This window comes from Hibiscus syriacus, unplaced genomic scaffold (assembly GCF_006381635.1).
Source record: "Hibiscus syriacus cultivar Baekdansim isolate YM2019G1 unplaced genomic scaffold, ASM638163v2 tig00110410_pilon, whole genome shotgun sequence".
Taxonomy (NCBI): domain Eukaryota; kingdom Viridiplantae; phylum Streptophyta; class Magnoliopsida; order Malvales; family Malvaceae; genus Hibiscus; species Hibiscus syriacus.
This window is the reverse complement of record NW_024062726.1, coordinates 141,473-162,943: the sequence shown is the minus strand read 5'-3', so window position 1 is coordinate 162,943 and position 21,471 is coordinate 141,473. Positions and strand designations below refer to the sequence as shown.

At 30.9% G+C, this 21,471-nt stretch overlaps 2 protein-coding genes across 2 annotated transcripts; both read left to right on the top strand.

The window, feature by feature from the left end:
- Window positions 1-6,875: 6,875 nt before the first annotated feature.
- Window positions 6,876-8,728, top strand: LOC120124003 (glutathione S-transferase L1-like). The gene is made up of 9 exons (XM_039142779.1): window positions 6,876-6,994; window positions 7,130-7,190; window positions 7,273-7,359; window positions 7,452-7,550; window positions 7,639-7,741; window positions 7,838-7,914; window positions 8,074-8,181; window positions 8,312-8,395; window positions 8,500-8,728. Exons 1-9 carry the CDS (start codon window positions 6,921-6,923, stop codon window positions 8,509-8,511), a joined length of 705 nt encoding a protein of 234 aa, XP_038998710.1. The 5' UTR covers window positions 6,876-6,920; the 3' UTR covers window positions 8,512-8,728.
- Window positions 8,729-17,950: 9,222 nt separating this feature from the next.
- LOC120124022 (glutathione S-transferase L2, chloroplastic-like) lies at window positions 17,951-19,158 on the top strand. Its single transcript, XM_039142790.1, has 5 exons — window positions 17,951-18,004; window positions 18,485-18,624; window positions 18,739-18,743; window positions 18,833-18,921; window positions 19,081-19,158. Exons 1-5 carry the CDS (start codon window positions 17,951-17,953, stop codon window positions 19,156-19,158), a joined length of 366 nt encoding a protein of 121 aa, XP_038998721.1.
- The last annotated feature ends 2,313 nt before the right edge of the window (window positions 19,159-21,471 follow it).

Genomic DNA, 21,471 nt, shown 5'->3' with positions numbered 1-21,471 from the left:
AGTCAGCTGGTTATACCATTTAGCTGCAGATCTATTCAGGCTATCCTAGAAATAGTGAATCAATAGTTTCTCGTTCTCCACATAGCCATACATTCTTCTACAAAACATTGTGATATGCAATGAAGGGCAACTGGTTTCATCGAACTTCTCAAAGTCCGGTACTTTAAACTTAGGTAGAAGGACAAGGTCGGGGACTAGGCTCAGTTCTCTAGTGTCGATCATATAGAATGACTCAATTACTTCAACTAGCTTCACCATTTCCTTAAGGTTTTTGAGTTGTTGAGTGAGTTCGTTATTTATCTTCTCTTTCTTGAACATTTTATTTAGGTCTGACGTTAATTCTTCCATACCAGACTCGACTAGTCTTACTCTCAACACATGTGGATAGTTTACTGGGAATGAGGGCTCCTCGTGGTGTTACTGATTAACAAAGTAGATGCTAGGATGAGCTTATTGTGGAGTTAGAGGAAGAGAAATAACGTGGACAAGATTGAAGCCTGGTAGATACAGATGATCTGGTTTGAATCCCATAGGATAATGAGGTTTTGGTGTTAATTCTGGCAGATGAATGGGGTCGTGAATGAAGGATGTAGGATGATCCGTAAGAGCCTTGTCAGCTTGTTTTTTTAATATATCCTATATTTTCTTCAATAGGACGAGTTGCGAGCTTGCGATATCAGCCTCAATCTTGTTCAGTATTCATTTCCTCTTGCAAATCTCTTTGTTCTTTCTCTATACGGGCTAATTTTTCCTCCATTTTTTAGTTGTTCTTCTGGTGTCGTAGGGATACAAAGAGTTTTTTTCACTATTGAGAGCCAGGGTAACTACGATCAAAAATTTTATCGTATTATTTTAGTATTTTATTAAATGAATGAATGTTCAAATGTGTAAATTAAATACTCAAAACTCAAATAATGCAAATGAGAACGTAAAATGCTTGTGAGCAAAAGATATTGATCCCAAAATAAATAGTTCATAAAAAATTTCTCAGAAACACACAATGTCTAAGAACTTTGGAAAAGTGAAGATTAAAAAGTTACATGTAGAATCTAGCTACATCTCTTAATTTCTCAAGTCCTAACATTAATTGAATGATGTGTCGTTCCTCCTTGCATTCTGGCATCACATAAACCCTCAAGCTCGCAATTTCCTCAAACATCTCGAAGACTTGTCGGATAATCTCTCGAGCTTGGTCCATAGCTTTCTCCATGACTTCATGTTGCATCTCAACTTTTTTTCTTGGTTTGACGAAGTGTTGCTCCATGTTCTTGGTTAGTTAAGGGCCTACTCCCTTCAAGTTGGTGAATATGTTCATTACAACTCTACAACATGCTTTCTATCTAAGAAATCCTAACCTTTAAAACTTCATTCTTATTTCGGGCCATCTCCTTAGCTGAAGCATAGATCAATTCACACCCTTCCAACTCAGTTATCATTTTCTTCAACGCTTCATTATCTTTTCAAATAAAAAGGACCCGACCCGATCCGATCTGAGGTGTCACATTAGGGCCACCAGAGCGACCTATAGTAAAATTCCAGGAAAATTTTAAAATTTTTGTTAATCCATTTAAAACCGTAAAATAATTTATAGATAAAATAAAAATTCATAAAATCATTTATATATTAAAATAAAATCCACTAATATCCAGTAGTAAAATAAGTTTCAGACTCGAATATAAAAACAAAACACAACCTACATGCCTCCTAATTACAAGCACCGTACTCCGCAAGCAACGCTGGTGGAACTCCTTTACTGATGTTGGTAAAAGCACATGATCAAACTCCTTAACCAAAAATGGTAAGTAACAGAGTAAGCTTTGGAAAGCCCAGTAATACAGAACTACCAGATGAATTCAATAAATCATCAGACATATGGTAAAACATAGTTTTCCTTAGTAAACATCATCAGATTCTAGCAGTGAATTCGGATTTCATTAGGTAAGTCTTCAGTTACAAACAATAACCCAATAAAACAGTTCAAGTAGTAACCAGTAGATTCCATAATCCATAAATCAGGAACGATTATATTTTCCAGTGAAAATAAGTAACCATAGAGCACATATCAGGTAGCCATATTTCATAAACAGTAAATCAATACAACAGTAAATCAATACAACAGTAAATCAGAATACCGAACATTTAAAAGATTCATTAAAACAATAACTTCAGTAAATCACATTTCAGAACATAAAATAATAATATAACACATAAGGAAAACACCAGAAGATCCAATTATTTTCCGGAGGTATTTGGTAATTATTAGGTAGGGAACCACGAAACTTTTGTAATTTGATAAAATTTCAGAAATGAGATCCCTATTAAAAAGGGTTTGATAGCTAACGGATTAATCAGTTTTTAGAGAAGTGATTTATCAAGATCATATAGTATTAAGATATTTTTTGGAGACACTAAGTAATGAGGAAGGTATTCAGAATCTTTTACATCAGAGTTACTTGAGATTTCATATATGATATGAGTGATTCCATTATTCAGGCAAATAGGGGTATTTTAGACATTTTAATTTCTGGTGGATTCTTAATAACTTAATCCAATATTGGTAAAACGGTAATTTGCATTATTCTGAATTTACATCGAATTATCATGATTTCGAGTCAAATCTTACTAACTGATTTCCACCTTGTAAAACTTATCAATAATCCATATTGATATACTTCACGAATAATCGCTTCTTAATATTGATTACACTAGTTGAACTGGTCACTTTCAAAGTCACCACTGAACGAAACTAGAGGAGACGATCAAGTATACGATGGTATTATATATTTATGTGATGTATCAGTATAAAAAATACTCGGCATACTTGAGTTTTATGCTCCATAACCTTTAGGGGTGATACAACATTTAAGTTTATTGGTGTTTCTAGAATTTATCCAAAGAAAATTACTTATTCGAAGTCGTTAGGATATTTAGGTCATTTCAACACTCAAGGTTACTTCGATTATCTGAGAGTTTAAGGTATTCTAATCTTTTTGGGGTTCAGGGGTATTTCAATCATTTGAATAACATAGGTTATTTTAGTTATTTAGCAGCTCGATGACATTTCGGTAATTCATTCCAATCCATACATATGCATTTTTTCTGGTAATTTGTTCAAGTATGTCATTTTCTGGGATATTTTTCACCTTCATGGGCAATCTTGGTCTTTTTACAGTACAAGGGCATTTTTGAAATTTTACTCCATAGAGCTATTTTTGTAATTTCTTAACCAAGTATTCTCGGCATTTAACCTTTAAAGAAATTGATCAGAATGTTTGGATCCTAAGACCAATTTATTTACTAACTAATCATTGAACTTAGAAATGTTTCCGATCAGTCTACCAATTTCTTTTGCGAGTCGTTTGAGTCTTATACAATGTTCTGCCTCTATTCCATATTGAGTTTGAATCCAATGATAATTAAATACACCAAATTGACCAATCATTTCTATTCATGCATTTACCAATCATCAATGAGTTCCGAAAAACATACAAAAGGTAGTAGAGTATTACCTTGATTTACGAGCTACATCGGTTAACCAATTAAACTTCATTTGATTGCCCTTGAACTTTAATTCCACGTCCCATAATGTCTTGGATGCATGACAAAATAAATTACATCAAAAACTTATCTTAATCGAAAAACGGATCGAATCGTAAGATAAACGCTGAAAAACAACTTATTGGTTCGAATTTAGTGAAACGAACTTTGGATTCAGACTCAGGACATCGAAAAACATAAAATATGACTTTTCAGAAAATTTGACTTTTCGGTCAAAGTCAACGAGTTGACTCAACCGGATTGACTCAATGAGTTTAATCAGCTTGACTGGTTCAGGTTGACTCATGTGGGTTAAACAGACTTAGTTCAGACCGAGTTGGGCGGGTTCAGTCGACCTGGACCGTTTCTAGAATATTTTTTGGGCATGAATGAGCCCTACGCACACGCGGCAAGCAAGTAGCGGCGCGTGACGGCGGAGACGGGGTCGGGTTGATTGGCTAAGCACTCTGGGAGCATCCAAAGTCAAAAACATCCACACATTCAGCCCAATAATCAACCAAATCAATTTAAATAAACCCAAAAAAATCATTTGAACCTTATCCAAATAGGTGATCGGGGACGGGACGGTTTCGGATGAAGAACCCGGTTGGGTTTTGAGCGCACGGCGACGAGGAGTCCAATGGTGGTGGCGGTGAGGTCCTTGAATTTCCTACATCTTCTAAAACAACCTCTAAGTTTTGAAAACTTGTAATTTGGTCCCTAATTTCATTAAATTAATTCTTTTAAAATTTTAATTTATTATTATTTAGAGTTGTGACATACGGTGGACCAAGAATAAGTATGTTTTAGTTTATATACATTGTTAGAAGAAGAAGAAGAAGAAGAAGAAGAAGAAGAAGAAGAAGACTGGTGTGGTGAGTTTTACGTGTGGGTTTTTTTTGGATTTTTTTAATTTTAAATGCCAAATCAAACTTTCGTTATTGGGTTAACAGAGGTTAATGGCCGAGAGACTTAAATCGAACGAATCGATAACATAAGGGACCAAGTGCACTTAATTAAAAAATCGGTGATCAAAGTCGGTCAGACCGAAAACAAATGGGACTATTGACATAGTTTACCTATTTTTAATTTAGCCATTTCCAACGTATTGGACCGAAAACTGATGAGTGATCCAGCAAGCCAACTCCTTATGATTTTTATCAGCGAAAAAATTAATCACAATAAATTATACTTCTGTTAAGAAAAACTACAAATCATCTTCGCTGCAACATGCAACTTTTGTACTAGAAAAATTATGAAACCTCCCACATAAAAATCACCCTCAACTCCTTTAGTTGTAATGAGAAAATCATATTATCTATTCATATGACCTATTAATCCCAAAATTATAAAAAAAATAGGTGGATGAGTGAAAATGAAGTTAGTTGCACCAGTGTGGTGTTTGTTTTCACTGTTTAAGGTCTTCAAAGCTCTTATGTCTGCGTCGCGCAGACATTGGGCTTCGCAGACCATTTGTTTTTTAGAAGACAGAAGCTCTTCTAACGTCTGCGCGTCCTCTTCTTGGCGCAGACGTGGACTTATGTCTTCAAAGCTCTTCTAACCTCTTCAAAGAACCATTTTTGCTATTAATTTTTTAAAAATTATAAAATGTCATTAAATTTAATGAATTATTACAAAATAGTCACTATAATGTTGTAATAAATTATAAAAGTTCGATAATATAATAATTATTTTATAGTATTTAGATAAATTTATTAATAATTTTATAATCTTTTAATAAATTTAATAAGTATTTTATAATTTTTTAAACTTTATTGACGAAAATGATCATTTGTATATAACTCAACGATATTTAATATACTTTATTTCAAAAAATATATTAAACTTAGTAAAAAAATATTATACAATTAAACTTAGTAAACTTTGTTTTTATATAAAAATTTAGAAAATCACGGGGACATACAATTATTAGCATTAAAAGACAAAATAAATGTTTTAATAAAAAAATATTCACACTATTGAAAAATATGATTCTTATCATTTAATTCTGATAAAGTACGAAAGTCCCTTTATACATAATAAATAAATAAAAAACAAATAATATATTTTTTCTAAATAGAAAAATACTAATTGATGTATATTATATGGAGTAATATTATATATATTTTTTGATGTTACTAGAATCGGATTGTACCACTCGAATAAATTAAGATGATTTAAATGATATTATAAAATCGAGTATTGATATATTTGTGAATCGATAATAATTGAGAATTAAAATATAATTTTTTTTAACAATTACTTAAACCGAAACAAACAGATTGAATTAAAATCAAATTGATTTCATTATCGATTGATTTAATAATAATTTTTAAAATGATATATAATATTAAAACCAAAATCTAATAGTCCGTAGATGTAATAATTTATAATAATAAAATTCGTATAATATTATTTAATATATTTTTTCAAATAAAGTATATTAGATATCGTTGAGTATATATAAATGACCATTTTCGTCAATGAAATTTAAAAAATTATAAAATGCTTATTAAATTTATTAAAAGATTATAAAATTATTAATAAATTTATCTAAATACTATAAAATAATTATTATATTATCGAACTTTTATAATTTATTACAACATTATAGTGACTATTTTGTAATAATTCATTAAATTTAATGACATTTTATAATTTTTAAAAAATTAATAGAAAAAATGGTTATTTGAGTATAGTTTAAAAAAATCAGTTTATTTATATTTCGGTTTATTTTAGCAGTCTGCAGACGTTAAAAAACAAACAATCTTCTTCTTGCAGACTGCAGACTTTTGGTCCACCTCTTCTGCCGCAGATTGCAGACATTTTACCTCTGCAAAAACAAACACCACCAAGGCATCCCTAAAGTATAACTTAAATTCCAAATTAATCCCTAAATTTTTGAAACATTCTAAATTAGCCTTCAAATTATACCATTTCAAACACATGCTTGCGTTCTTTAGTAAATTATTTGAGCATTAAATGTCAAATTAGATACGTTGTGAAACAATTTAAAACACACGTATTAAATTTTAAACCTTGTACGTCATTTGTCCAGTTTACATTTATAAAACTTCACCAATTTATATTTTTTGTCATAAGGAAAAAAGGGGTAACTGCCCCATGCCGTTGTTGATGAAGACTTCCAGAGCTCTCCATCTTAGTCGTTGGATTTGGTCAAAGTAAAAAGAGGAAATATGTAATAAAAAAATCAAGATCAAAGTTTATTGAGATTTATTTATTTGATCAATTTCGTCATTGATGACTCTCACCTTAACAGCTCCTAGACTTGTATAAAGGCAAGGAATTCCCTCCTGAAATGCGTACAGAACTGTTAAACCAAATTAACTTAACAGGCAAACTTTTGAATTCCCCTTGCAGCAATGGCAACCGAGTATTTGCCCCCTCCATTGGATGCAACCGCAGAGGAACCAGCTCTCTTTGATGGAACTACCAGGTTTCACTCTTTCTTCTCTCGGAGCTTTTACAATACTCTTGTCTTCCTCTGCTTTTTCTTTAACAGCTATCTGTTTTTCCTTGTGTTAATTGCTACATAATAAAGTTGACCCTTTTCTTTTTCCTTCTTTTGAAGGTTTTACATGACCTACACTTGTCCTTTCGCACAGCGTGTATGGATCACGAGGAACTATAAGGTTGTCTAATTCCCCTGATTTTGTTTACGTTATTCCCCAGTTTTTCATGTGAGTACGCGTTGTGAATTGGGTTGAGCTGCAGGGTTTGCAAGACAAGATTAAGTTGGTTCCATTGAACCTTCAAAATAGGCCTGCTTGGTACAAGGAGAAAGTTTACTCTGTCAACAAGGTGTGATGCGATCAACATATTATATCCTTTCAAAACGTCGATCCGAAGTAATTATATGTCGAATCATCGTGTTAGTTAATTTCATTTTGCAGGTGCCTTCCTTGGAACATGATGGCAAAGTGATGGGGGAGAGTATTGATTTGATTAAATATGTTGATACCAACTTTGAAGGCACTTCTCTTTTGCCTAACGTGAGATCTGCTAATCGTTTACTGCTCTTAGTGGAGAACTCTCTCTCGTTATCTATGTTAACAAACTCATCTTTTGAAAATGTTTCAGGATGCCGACAAGAAGAAGTTTTTTGAGGAGCTGTTATCACACATAGACCAATTTGCAGGGAATGTGTTTACTACCTTTAGAGGAGACTCCACAACTGAAGCTGGTTTGTCTGAATGAAATATGCTTCTGCTTTGTAGAGTGTAGTGTGTTTTTGTATATAATATGATATGAAGCAGCTAAAACTTTGGACTTGCATCAGGTACTGCCTTTGATCACTTGGAAAATGCTCTTACAAAATATGATGGCCCATTCCTACTCGGCGACGAGTTTAGTCTGGTAGGTTGGCTCTCCAGTGATGATAATTTGCTGTTGCTGGTTCTTAACTGTGTTGCAATGTGTTAGAAGACATGTAACCAATAGACTAATTATGGTGAAATCATTCTTTATTGTTCGAGTTTTTCTGCAAAGATGTATGAATGAATTTGTGAATTGCAGGCGGACATTGCCTTCATTCCATTGGTTGAAAGATTCCAGATCTACTTATCGGAGGTGTTCAAGTACGAAATCACAGCAGGCAGGCCTAAAGTGGCAGCATGGATCGAGGTATAATTGAAAGCATATGCATAAAAATTACTCGAGCAACATAAGAATGTTTGCATCAAAAGATGCAGATGGAGAAGGCTTAGATATAGCCAATATATTTCAATTGTTGAGAAATATTTATTATACGCAGGAGGTGAACAAGATCGATGCCTATAAGCAGACAAAGAAATCTGATCCAAAGGAAATAGTGGCACTTTACAAGATGATGTTCTCGGTATTGTTCTGTTTGTACCCTTGACTAAGATTATTAGTATTTCACCATTAACTATTGTTATACCAGAAGTTGCTAATTCATGGAGTGATTTCTTGTTGTTGCAGGCGAAGAAGTGATGAAATTGCCAAACCATCATATGATTATATATATACACGAGTGTGTGACTGTCGATGAAATCTCAGCTTGGGTTAGAGTGATTTGTTTTGTGAGTTAAGAATCAGTGTTGTATTAGCGTTTGGTACCTATATGAATAAGTTCGAAGCATGTGATATGATGGAGTTAAATATAATAGTTATATATATATATACACGTGTGTACTATTGCACGAACCAACTTACCTAAGTGGTTAAAAGAATCATTATTGTTCTTAAAGGTTATATGTTCGAGTACCAACGACTGCAGAAAAAATATATGTATTGTTATTCTAATCTATCACTGCATAATTTTTAGTGTCATAATTCATAATATAATTTTCTTACCATATCATTAAGAAGTCAAACCAATCCAGTCAATGTGTTTAATTTAACAATAATTTGTAGTCTTTTAAAAATAATAATAATAATAATACTTTTCATTACTAACATCCCTCCACTGATTGATAAGTAACCATCCTTTTGATAAGGTAAAAATACTATTTGCATTACTATACAAGGAAATAAAACCTCTTTATTTATAGCTGAGCTACGTACAAAATTTCTCTAGAATAATCTGTAACAACTTGACAGCTCACCAATAAGGGCTAACGTCATCCATCGTCATCCATGCAACTGACTCACACCACTTTGCAATATTACCATTGCTATAACATTCTCTCGTCTCCTTGGGGGCTTCTGCATTGGCAACACGAATCTTGTCTCGAAATGAAGCAAAGGCAGATTTAGAAAAAGGTTTTGTCAATCTATCGACAAGTTGATAAGGGGCAGGAACATAACACACACTGTTTTTTTTGTTACTTTCTCATGCACAAAACACATTCAATTCCACATGTTTGGATTTTGCGTGAAAGACTGGATTTGCGCTCATTGTTACTACGCTTGTATTATCGCTTCATATGACCAGAATTTCCACTTGTTTCTCACTCATGTCAAACAGCAACATCTGAAGCCAAACAGCTTCAAAAAATAATGTCTATAATGCTCCTATACTCGGCTTCAGTGATAGATCGTGCCACAGTCTTATGTTTTCTTGAGCTCCATGATATCAGATTGCTGCCAAGGAACACACACTGACCAGAGATTGACCTTTGATCGTCAAGATTGATTGCCCAATCAGCATCAGCAATAGCTACAAGTTTGGATGTAGGACTATCTGCATGAAAGACCTAAATCAAGCTAAGGTCATTGCTATAAAACCGCCTTGGTTTTATATATGGATGCAAGTGGCTGGGCATGGCGTCTTTGTTAGTGGAGTTTGAGTCTTGGTTAGTCTTAAATTGGATTGGAAATATATTATATTGTCCTTGGAATTGTGGCCTGATTCCTTGAGAATAGATGCTTTGTCAAATCAGAGTGGTAAGTTTAAAATTACATGTGGAGAGAAAATGAAATGGGATGGTTGCATGGTTGGTGAAAAATGGAATGTATAACGAATCAGTCTTTAAGACTTGGTGGGGTGAAGTTCGTTTATGTCACAAGAGAGGGAATTGGGTTTGCGGATCAACGGACGAAACAAGGTTTGCTTCGCTCCGAGCTGTTCAATGCATGGTGGAATAGTAGGCATCGAGTGGCTGCCTTGAGGTTGTGTAACAGCTTTGGTGTAATACCCTTAACTCGTATTCGTACCCAAATGCAAATTAATGATGTTAGATTGTTTCTGCATAACATTTTCTGTTTGAAGCTTATAAAATTTTGTTTCTTTTAAAATTTTCAAATTTAACATTTATTCTCAAACTACTTAATCACGTAAAATCATAATGTACTATTTTATTTTTCAATTCATATATGTTTTTAGGCAACCACTAGGCAGTTTTAATATTGTTTCATATCACAACTAAAATTGTCTAATTTTAAAACTTAACCAATTGGTCTTTATAGCATAATTTATTACCACATTCATATATAACCATTTAACAACTTATCATTTTTTTCACTTCTCTTTATTACGTTTTCTCATGCTATATTATTTCACATTTTATAACTCTTATAATATCTTTTAATCATATCCATAATGTTATTAATCGTTTAATTTAAAATAAATTCTTTTGGTTGTTATCTACCGTGACACGATCTCCCACTAACAACAACTATTATTATAAAGTTCATATTATGCATGAATGTTCCGTTTCAAACTAATTTAAATTTTTCCGTCTATAAATCATTCATTTTTAAATCGAACTTTATATGAAATTTTACTATAAAAAAGTAACAATCAAACTAGTATTGTCGTTTCTTTTTGTACTGTTTCTTTTCTTGTACTATTTTTATTTCTTGTAATGTTTCTTTCAATGTATTATTTCATTTACCATACTAATTCTTTTGCTATATTATTTATCATATTGTACTATTTTTTTTACTTATTCTTTTACTGTACTGCTTCATGTGATGTATCTTTTACTGAACTGTCTTTTATTATACTGTATCTTTTTACTATATTATTACTTTTACTTTACTATTTCTTTTAATTCATTTTTACAGCCCGATGTAACAGGAATATAAGTACATAGAATACTGCATTCACTATACTAAATATCATAATGAAAATTCATAACTTCACACATAATGTCAGGAGTACACGAATGTACTATAATCAGAAGTGCACAAATGTACTAATTCAGGAATGCAAAATTGCACTGATACAGGAGTGCATATTTGCACTATAAGATCAAATGATCAGAACTTTACCTTGGGGCATGCCATTATCTGAAATTAGTAATCATTAATCACTCTATCTCGTGTACCACTAATACTCGAGTCTTATATACTGTGATTTTATTTAAATCCTATATACTTTTCCATAATTCATAGGAAAACCATCAAGTTTGTATATTATTTCGTACATCTATTAGTACTTTAACTAACATAATAAGTTTTTATTCGTATAAGAATTTTAAAAATATGATAATACATATTCGATACTAATTTCTTTTCTCTTAATCAACATTAACTCAACATTTTAAATTTAACCTTTCAAGTCCCTATAATAATTATTTATCGCTATAATTCACTTAAACTTCACACATACACTTATGCTAAATTTTCCATTTCAAACTATAATTTCTCCACATTTGTAATTTAATCCTTAAACTTGTACATAGTTACATATTTCTAAATTAATCCCAATTATCATTTTAACATCAAATTCGCCATTCTATATCTACACTTCAAATACTCCAATACTCATATTCATTCAATAGCTTCCCAAACTCATTTTTAAATCCATGGTTTAACCATAGGATGATTTTTTTTAGAATTTATCTCAATCTTTCAAGGATGACTTAAAGTTCTTTAAATTCTCAAACTTTTGAAAAGCTTGATTATGAGCACAATTAATTCCGCCAACATATTTTCTAAACCGAACTGGCCTATTCAAACCTCTAAACGCATTAACAAAAAATGCATCTCCTCCTGCAGGTTTGATAGTTTCATTCTTAAACAAGTAACAAACGAAACAAACTGTAGTATCTTTTGAAACACTATACTCAAGCCAATAATACTTATTAAACAAAGATTTATTAAAGAGACGTAATGCACCTCCTCCGAAGTCCGTTTGAGGAAATTTGTGCTTGTTTGGTTGGCAAGCACCTCTTTTCTTTGGTTGACAAGCAACTCTTTGTATGTATTCTTTACTCACTGCTTCTCGATCCATTGGATGATAATCAATAATTTTTTTCCTTTTAGCCGGATCATATGGAATAGAGATATCATTAACTTGGCTTTTCATCTCTCTTGAAGCAAATGTTGTACTATCATCTTGTATAATACATGTAGATCTCATTTAGGTTTCTTGAGTTTGGGGCATATTATTTGAAGGGAAAGAAAACTCTTGTTCGACTTGAGTTGTTAAAGGTTAAGTCGGTGATGACACATAAATTGGCACTTGGGAAGAACTTGCATCATTCTTTTTGGACTTTTGAACAAACTAATATAACATTTCATTCTTCTTTCGTTGAGAGTTCATCTTTTCATCATTCATCTTCTTACTACTACAATTACAAAATTTACAAATCACAATAATTATTGATTATAATTCACTATTAGTAATTATATTTATTATCAAAGAAGTAAGATCTTAATTACTAATTAAATAGTTTTAATGGATTCAACTTAAAAATTAAAATATCTAAATTGCTTCTACTTAAATTACACAAATTTAGTATACCATTTTTTTCTCCTTCCCAAAAATACATATTAGTAATTTTACATATCACAATTTAACATTCAAATATTCTTCATAAAATCACTAAAATCTATTAAATTGATTCAAAATTTAATTTTATCTCTTAATTTTAACTCACTCAAATTAAAAAATAAATTTCAAAACTTAAAAACTCAAATATAAATTTAACTAAATTTAAGAGGGTAAAAGAATGAGTGAAGAACTTAACTATCTAAGGAAAAGAAATTAGCAACAACTTACAGGCAACTTGGTTGGGGAAGTTCCCCGGAAAATCACTGGTGAGCAGCGTCGTGGCGGCTGATTATACTCAAACAAGGGACTGACAGTTGAGTAGAAGTTGAGGCTGGAGCTTTTGTGGGTTTGAACTAAAAAACAAACCAAAAACTTTAGTTTAAGAGTGAAATACTAAAAAAGGTGAAATAAATGGTTATAAATATAAAAATAATATATATTATTTAAATCAATAATTTTTTAATTTAAAATTTTGGAATAGAAGGTTGAAATTTGATGTTAGCTTCCTCATTTGGGCACAAATTTAAAAATAAAAGGGTGTGCATAAAAGTTAAAAAAAAAGGTGCAGAATTTTTAAATCTTGATATAATATATTAAGTGTTGGTATTTTTTTTTAAGAAAATAGGTATGCAGTTACTACTCCCACATAGATCCGCCACTGTTTCCAACAATCTCATATCTCAATCTATACTTTTTGTCCTTGGACGCCGCTAGCTTGGGTGTCACCTCCTCTTTCTTCAATTTCTTCCACTCAAACACTTTTCTCACCACCTCGAAACTTTAATGAGATAAAAAAATTTAGCCCCTTCAAAGAGATTAATGTGATCGGATTGGGTTCGGATTCAACAACTTCTTGAGACTCTTCAGCAGCAAGTTATGAACCTCCCAATTTGTTATGTAATGGAGCCGAACAGCGAGTAGCCCGAAGCTGCTCAAGTCATAACTCGACATTCCATTTCCTTGCTTTTTCACGTTTTAGGTTCTGTTTGTTTGCCTGTAATTGGTTTTTCGGAAAATGAATTACTGGAATTTGAATTACTGGAAAATGAATTACTGGAATTTGAATTCTGGAAAATGAATTACATTTCTGAAAAATGAATTACATTTCTGGAAAATATCTGGAAAACGTTTTATGATGTTTGGAAGATGCTATTTAAACCTTTTTTCCACTAGTTGAAAGGTTTTTTAAAAATTATTTATTACAAATATTAAATATAATAAATAATATTATTTCTCATAAAACTTAATATTATTATTTTAAAATATTAAAATAATTTTTATTATTAAATATTTTTTATAATTTTATTAATAAAAATATTAATATTGGTATATTTTAGTGAAATAAAATATTATAAATTATATTAATTATTTATTAAAGTAATAGTGTTATATTATATTTTAAAAATATTAATTAGTATATTTTAAATATCTTTACTAAAAAAATATTATTTAAATATATAAATAATATTATTCATTATTAAATATATAAAAAATTTATTATATATTATTAAAATACAAAATATAAATATTATATTATTAATATAATTGATTATATTATTAAACTAAAATATAATATTATATTATATAAATATTAATAAATATATTTTAAATATTTTAATAATTAATATTTTGATGAAAATGATATTAAAATATTTTATTAATATTAAATTCATAAAATAAAATTATTTTGAGTATTTTTGCTTTGAAGTGAAAAGTTCGTACAGAAAACACAAAGGAAATTATGTTACTAGGAAAATGAATTACGTTCCGGAAAACGAATTACGTGAAACAAACACGGGAAAATATTTCCGAAAAACGAATTACATGAAACAAACACGAGATTTCGGAGAAAACCAATTCCGTAATTGGTTTTACGGCAAACAAACCACCCTATTCTTAGTAGTTATTCATCGAAACGACGTAGTGTTAAGGATTCTTAGTAAACTTGTGGTCATCAAAACGATGACGCTACTGTGAAACCGTCGAAGCAAGCTATTATGCCTTCCTCGTCATACTATTCTCTCCTGAGTTTGAACTCAGATTCGCATATTCAGATCGATACTGAACTGGAAGAGGAAGAGACGAATAATGAATTTGGTAGTTCTTTCTACCAAATAAACACGAGTTGTAATAAATATCACGGCAATATGAACCAAAACATGAATTCGTCAATTCAGACTGGAAAACACGGCTGCCTGCCTGCCTCCAACTACGAGGAGCATCGCTTGGGATTATTTAAATTGTTTTGATGACCTTTATGAGAGATTCAAGTCATCTTACTTTTTGAGTAAAGCAGTGGATAACAAAAAAGGATCTCATGATCTTAAAGCACATTTGGTAATGTAAATTCATGGAGATGAAAAATCTGGAGTAAATCATAGAAAAATAAAAGAGAAGAAAATCTTAAAAATTACAATAGAAGAGTTGCGTAACGTTTGGAAAGAGGGAGAGAGAGAGTGGACATGACAATGGAAATCTAACAATACTACATCGTTTGATTTATTTTAATATCATTTTTAAAAATTAAAAAATAATATTACGTGAAAAATGTTGAAAGTGTTGATGAGCATTCGATAAATTAATCATTCTAACAATATTATTAATACGAACAAAATATTATGCAACGCCCTTACCCTGTTACTAGCTTCAACTAGTTTACTTGCTAAGCTTTCTATCTCTCGTTTATATATATATATATATATATATATATATATATATATATATATATATATATCAACTCACATTCACTCGTTTTCACTCATTACATATACTACGAGCATACATATTTTTAAAGACATGTAACCGTTTTCACTCAACTATTTTCTTTTATTAAGCTAAGGTGATTACAAATGAATATATATTCTAAATATTCGCAACCATTTAACAATAAATATTCAATCACCATGTTGCAGCTGCTTGAACCGTTAATATTAAACGGAAAGATGACTTGACAGTTAAAAAAATTGGTATAATTACACATTTAATCATCAATATTTATATATTATATAAATTTAAATTTAATCCTCTAATCAGATAAAATACGTCACCATATAATTAAAGATTATTTTTAATTAATTTAATATATTTAATTTAATTATTTTTCGTCCAACTAAATAGTGACACGTGACAACAACTGATTGGATGGAAAAAAATTCACAAAGAAAAACATTTTGAACGGGCAAGTAATATTTGAACTTGAGACTTTTAGTGTTAAAGCATGAGGCCTAACCACTCAACTTACACCATTATATGTGTTGTGAATTACACAATAATATATATATTATACTTAAATTAATATTAGAAAAAAAAAGGAAAATAAAAAAGGGTGTGGCAAGATTCAAACCTATACCAAATATAAAACTTGACAACACAAAATCACTAAAGCATATATCATATTTAGTTAATATTTGGATAAATTTTATATATATATATTAAACACTAGTTTATACAAGATTAAAAGAGAAACTAAATTTAAGTTTTATATATTTTAAACTAAATTATATTTCTTGTTTTTTCACATTTATAATTTAATGGTTATAAATACAGTTTAAAATTGATATTTTTATTTTAATTAATAATTTTACTTTTTATTAAAAATAAAATATAAGAATATTTATATTTTAATTAAATTTTTATTAGATTTTATAGTTAAAATGTATAATTAAAAGTTAATTTTAATCATGTGTAAATCTTAAATTTAGCTTTTCTTTTAATATTGTATAAAAAGTATTTAAAATATATAAAATACCTATTTAAATTTTAACCAAATATAATATTTGTTTTAGTGGTTTTGTGTTGTCAAGTTTTCTATTTAGTCTAAGTTCAAATCTTACCATACCCATTTTCCTTTCTTTTTTCTGATATATATATATATATATATATACATAATTCCAAAATCAAATGATACTGGGTGGTTAGGATGCATGTTTCACTACTAGAAGACCTAGGTTCAAGTCTTCTAAGCCCTCCTAAAAGGCTTTTCTTAGTGATTTATTTTTCATCCAACCAGACGGTACCATGTCTCATTATCTAGCTGAGGAAAATAATTAAATATACTAAATTATAAAAAAAAAAAAAACCTTTAATTATACAATGACACGTGTCATCATCTTATTGGAAGATTAAATTTAATAAATTAAATTAAAATAATGACTAAATTGATAGAATATATACGTATTGGGGATCAAATGTGTAATTATACCAAATTTTTTAACTGTCACGTCACATCCTCTGTTAAATGTTAACGACTAGTGGTTTGACTGAATGCATTAAAATAGCTATGTGGTGTGATTGATAAAAAAACAAAAATTGTGGTCAAAATAAAAAGAAGTTATAATTAGGTGTTTAGTGGTATAGTTTACCCTTCTTTCTTTTGCCACCACCTTTCAATTGCTTGTCGTGCTTGAATTTTGACTTTTCAAAGTATTTATCCATTCTTAATTTGCTTCTGCCACCATAATTTTGTTGCCTTCGATGCCACATTTAAGCTAACCAATTTGCTTAATCTTCTTGCCACATGTTTTTCAAGCTTTCCAAGTATTTGTAATTTTCTACATAGTTTCCAGTCATTATCGTCACGACGTGTAACTGTCACACTGTCGTCCCGCTTAGTAATTAATGATGTAATAATATAATTAAGAATAAAACATAATATTAATGTTAGTTAGAAATTCAGTGGTATAAATAAGTTAACGCTTAAAATTGAGGGATATCTAAAGTAGTTTACCCAAAATAATAATCATTTAACTACTACCAAGGTTCTCAATATTGCTGATTATCGCTTAAACGGTTCTCGAATTTATTTAAAGGCGAAGAATTCCTTCCTGAATGTGGAGACAATTTTTAAGCAAATTTAATAGCATCAACATTCGAAATGGCAAATTTTCGAAGCTGAGATATACGGAATTCCCCAGGTCTATGGCAACTGTGTAAGAATCTTCAACTATCTTCTCGATTTTCAAGCTTATCTGCCAATTTTAGCTTTTGGGTTAATCTAAAAATCACATTTTTTCTTTTTACTTCTTTGGATTGTTATTTCAGAACTCTAGAGTACTTGCCTCCTCCATTGGGTGCTACTGCTGAGCAACCTGCTATATGGAACTACCAGGTTTCACTCTTTTTTCTCCTTTTTGCGGCGATCTTGTTTGCTTGTGTTTATTGATACATGATAAGTTGATCCTTGTCTTCTTCTTCATTTGAAGGTTGTATATGGCTTATACTTGCCCTTTTGCCCAGCGTGTGTGGATCACCAGGAATTATAAGGTTGTCTAATACTCTAATTCCCTTGGTTTTGTTTGCACTATTCTTTCTTCTTTTTTCCCTCTGATTTGTTGATTACTTTTCCTTTCCCCAAAATTTTCAAGTAAGTAATTGTTGTGAATTTGGTTGAGTTGCAGGGTTTACAAGACAAAATTATGCTGGTTCCTTTGAACCTTCAAAATAGACCTACTTGGTTAAGGAAAAAGTTTACCCTGAAAATAAGGTGACACATGTTCAATAACGGATTATGTGAAGTTGTCGTGGTAGAATGTGTTTTGATAAATGAACAATTCAGACAAAAAAAAGAGGGTTGAAAATCTGTTGTGAACTTGATAGAACTACTTGATCTTGCATAGGATTGCATCTCCAAGTCCCATGGAGTATTGTCAAGAAAAAATCTCGTATGAGAATCAAATAGTGCTTTCTGGAAAATGTTAATCCAATGTTCTTTATTAATTATTATGTTAATGAATTCATTATCAGGTTCCAGCCTTGGAACATAATGGCAAAGTCATTGGGGACAGTCTTCATTTGATTAAATATGTTAATAGCAACTTTGAAGGGCCTTCCCTTTTACCCAATGTAAGATCTGTTGAATTGTTTAGTGCTCTCAGTGAAGATTTGTAACACTCTCTCACGTTATCTAAAGTAACTAAGCAGCCTCTTAGAAATGTTTTAGAATCCCGACAAACGAAAGTTGTATGAGGAGCTGTTATCGGACCTGGACAAATTTGCAGGGATGGTGATTACTACATTTAAAGGAGACTTCCATGTTTTACCGAGTGTATCCTGTATCTGTATATAATATGATATGAACCAGCTAAATCTTAGGACCTGCATCAGGTGCTGCTTCTGATCACTTGGAGCATGCTCTTACAAAATATGATGGCCCATTCCACCTTGGCGACGAGTTTTCTCTGGTAAGTGATGCTAAATTGCTTTGTCTGTGCTGTAATATTGTCACTGTATGTTTCTTAAATTAATGGTAATGTGTGAAAGCTATGTAAAAGGTTGCTTAATGATAAACTTTCAGGATAAAGAAAAAAAGGCTTGTAGTTTGCTAATGGTGATATCATTAGGTATCGTTTGAGTTTTTCTGCAAAAGATCTATGAACGATTATGACATCACTGCCGGCAGGCCAAAACTAGCAGCATGAATTGAGGTAGAATTTAAATCATATGCTTACCTTAAGATTTATAGTCACTTCGCAGCTGAGGACGTGCAGATTTTAGCAATGTTGTTAAAATGCTTTTTGCACGTGGGATAGAGGAAGAGATTACAGATATCGGGATTCAAAGACGTATTAGATGTCATATCTTAGGAATAGTTGCATGAACCAACCGGACTAAGTCCCGATTTGCATCGAGAGTTGGTTTGCTTTTATTTTGTGTTCAATGCCTCCATGTTTGTCTGCAACATTTTTTTATCTACTTTGGTTCCTGGATAATACCTTTTGTTGTCATAACTTCATGATGCAGGTAGGCCTGTAAATGAACTGAACATTCAGCGAACCGTTCATGAACCGTGTGACGGGAAGTTTATTTATGTGCGTTTATTTATTAAATGAACGAACATGAACAAGATTTTGTGTTCGTTTAATTAAATGAACGAACATGAACATATGTCTCGTTCGTTCATTTACGTTCGTGAACGTTCGGTTATGTTCGTTCATTTATTTTAATCCAATCTTTTTAAATCAATTTTGGTGACCAATTTGTAAGTATCTTAAAATTATTAATTAATCTGATATTCTAATGACCAACTCCATAATTAATCCAATTTTATTTAGAGATTAAATTCAATATGTTAACCCGTGAGGCACCTCGCACCTATATTTATTTTTCCCCTTTTTTCCCAAACCATAATGTTCACTGGAGAGTGGAAACAATCGGTGAAAGCTTCAAAAAAGTTATATTTATAGTGCAATATGAAATTTTACAAGTCTGTTTTCATCTTTCTCTGTTTTATTTGGCTTAATAGTTGATATATAAAGTTATTGTGGGTATCTTCACATCTAAAACTCAAGAAAACATCATACTTTTTTCTAGAAATAGATGAGAAGATAAAGGTAACAATCAGAAGTATATGAGCATCAGTAAAGATAAAAATATATAGAATTTGCCAAAAAATAAAACAAAGGTTTCTATGCAATTTCTGAAAAAGAGTGTAATAGCGGAAGTAATGGGTTTTCCAGGAAGAACCCATTAATTAGTAGAAAATACACTTTGACAATGAACTTTTGTTTTCATAGTTCTTGTGTGACCTTTAGTTGTAGAGTACACTTTAGGTACGTTAAAATTTTGAATGGTGGTTTAGGAATAATATCAATTAGATATGTAGCATCGGAGGGATTTCGGATTTATGTTATTGTCTTGTAGTCCAATTTGTACCGTTCGAAATCTTCATGCTATTAAATTTTCTACTCTGCTAATGAAAAGGATCATTATTAACAAATCTCACTAAAGTCTGACATTGATGTCACAAAACTTTTAGCCGACGAATTTATTAGAATAACGTAGTGGAAAATGATTGTTCATATGTAATCATTGACCACTAAGATAAATATTATAGCGTTAAATTAAAGTCGTGTGAATCATTTAATATCTTTAAAAGATCGATCGAAATATATGATATCTTCAAACATTTCATCAGTGCTAATCAACTCTTACGCTATTTATCACTGTAGATTTGGTTGATTTGCATTGTCGACTATTTTTCATGAAAGAACAATGGAAGGTAGGGTTTCCAACGTTTATGTTCGTGTTTATTTATGTTCGTGTTCGTTTATGTTCGTGTTCGTTTATGTTCGTGTTCGTTTATTTATTAAATGAATGAACATGAACAAGTTATATTCCTTAATGAACGAACATGAACAAAAAAAAATTGTTCGTTTCTTTATTAAATGAACGAACATAAACATACATCAATTTGTGTGCATTCGGTTTGTTTGCAGGCCTAGATGCAGGCGGCGAACAAGATCAATGCGTATAAGCAGACAAAGAAAACTGATCCAAATGAATTAGTGGCACTTTATAAGATGTTCAAAGTACCGCCCTGTTTATGCTCATATAGTATTAGTATTGCATCATTAATTATTCTACCAGAAATTTCTAACCAGTGAAATAAATTCTTATTGTTGCAGGACTAGAACTGATGAAATTGCCACCATCGTATGATTGCGTGTGCCAAAGAATCACAATAAGCTGTGCTTAGATTAATGATTTGTATTCTCAGTTAAGCATCTATGGTGTACTTGTATCTGCCACCTAAATGAATAAATTTGGTAGTTATATCTAGACTGTGATTCTGATGTATTACTGTAAAAAACTTTAGTACCATGAGTCCAAATCAACTTGAATTAAAAGTAATATATTCAATGAACTTGTACTATTATTTTATTATATCTTAGTCAATAAATAAATTTAGTCACTAAACTCAACAAAATAATATTTTATAATTAATGATCGTT

Coding starts and splice junctions, on each gene's coding strand:
- LOC120124022 (XM_039142790.1), top strand. CDS start 17,951: ATGGCTTATACTTGCCCTTTTGCCCAGCGTGTGTGGATCACCAGGAAT. Junction 18,005..18,484: donor GGATCACCAGGAATTATAAG/GTTGTCTAATAC, acceptor ATTCATTATCAG/GTTCCAGCCTTGGAACATAA. Junction 18,922..19,080: donor TTGGCGACGAGTTTTCTCTG/GTAAGTGATGCT, acceptor TGATATCATTAG/GTATCGTTTGAGTTTTTCTG.
- LOC120124003 (XM_039142779.1), top strand. CDS start 6,921: ATGGCAACCGAGTATTTGCCCCCTCCATTGGATGCAACCGCAGAGGAA. Junction 7,191..7,272: donor GGATCACGAGGAACTATAAG/GTTGTCTAATTC, acceptor GTTGAGCTGCAG/GGTTTGCAAGACAAGATTAA. Junction 8,182..8,311: donor AAGTGGCAGCATGGATCGAG/GTATAATTGAAA, acceptor TATTATACGCAG/GAGGTGAACAAGATCGATGC.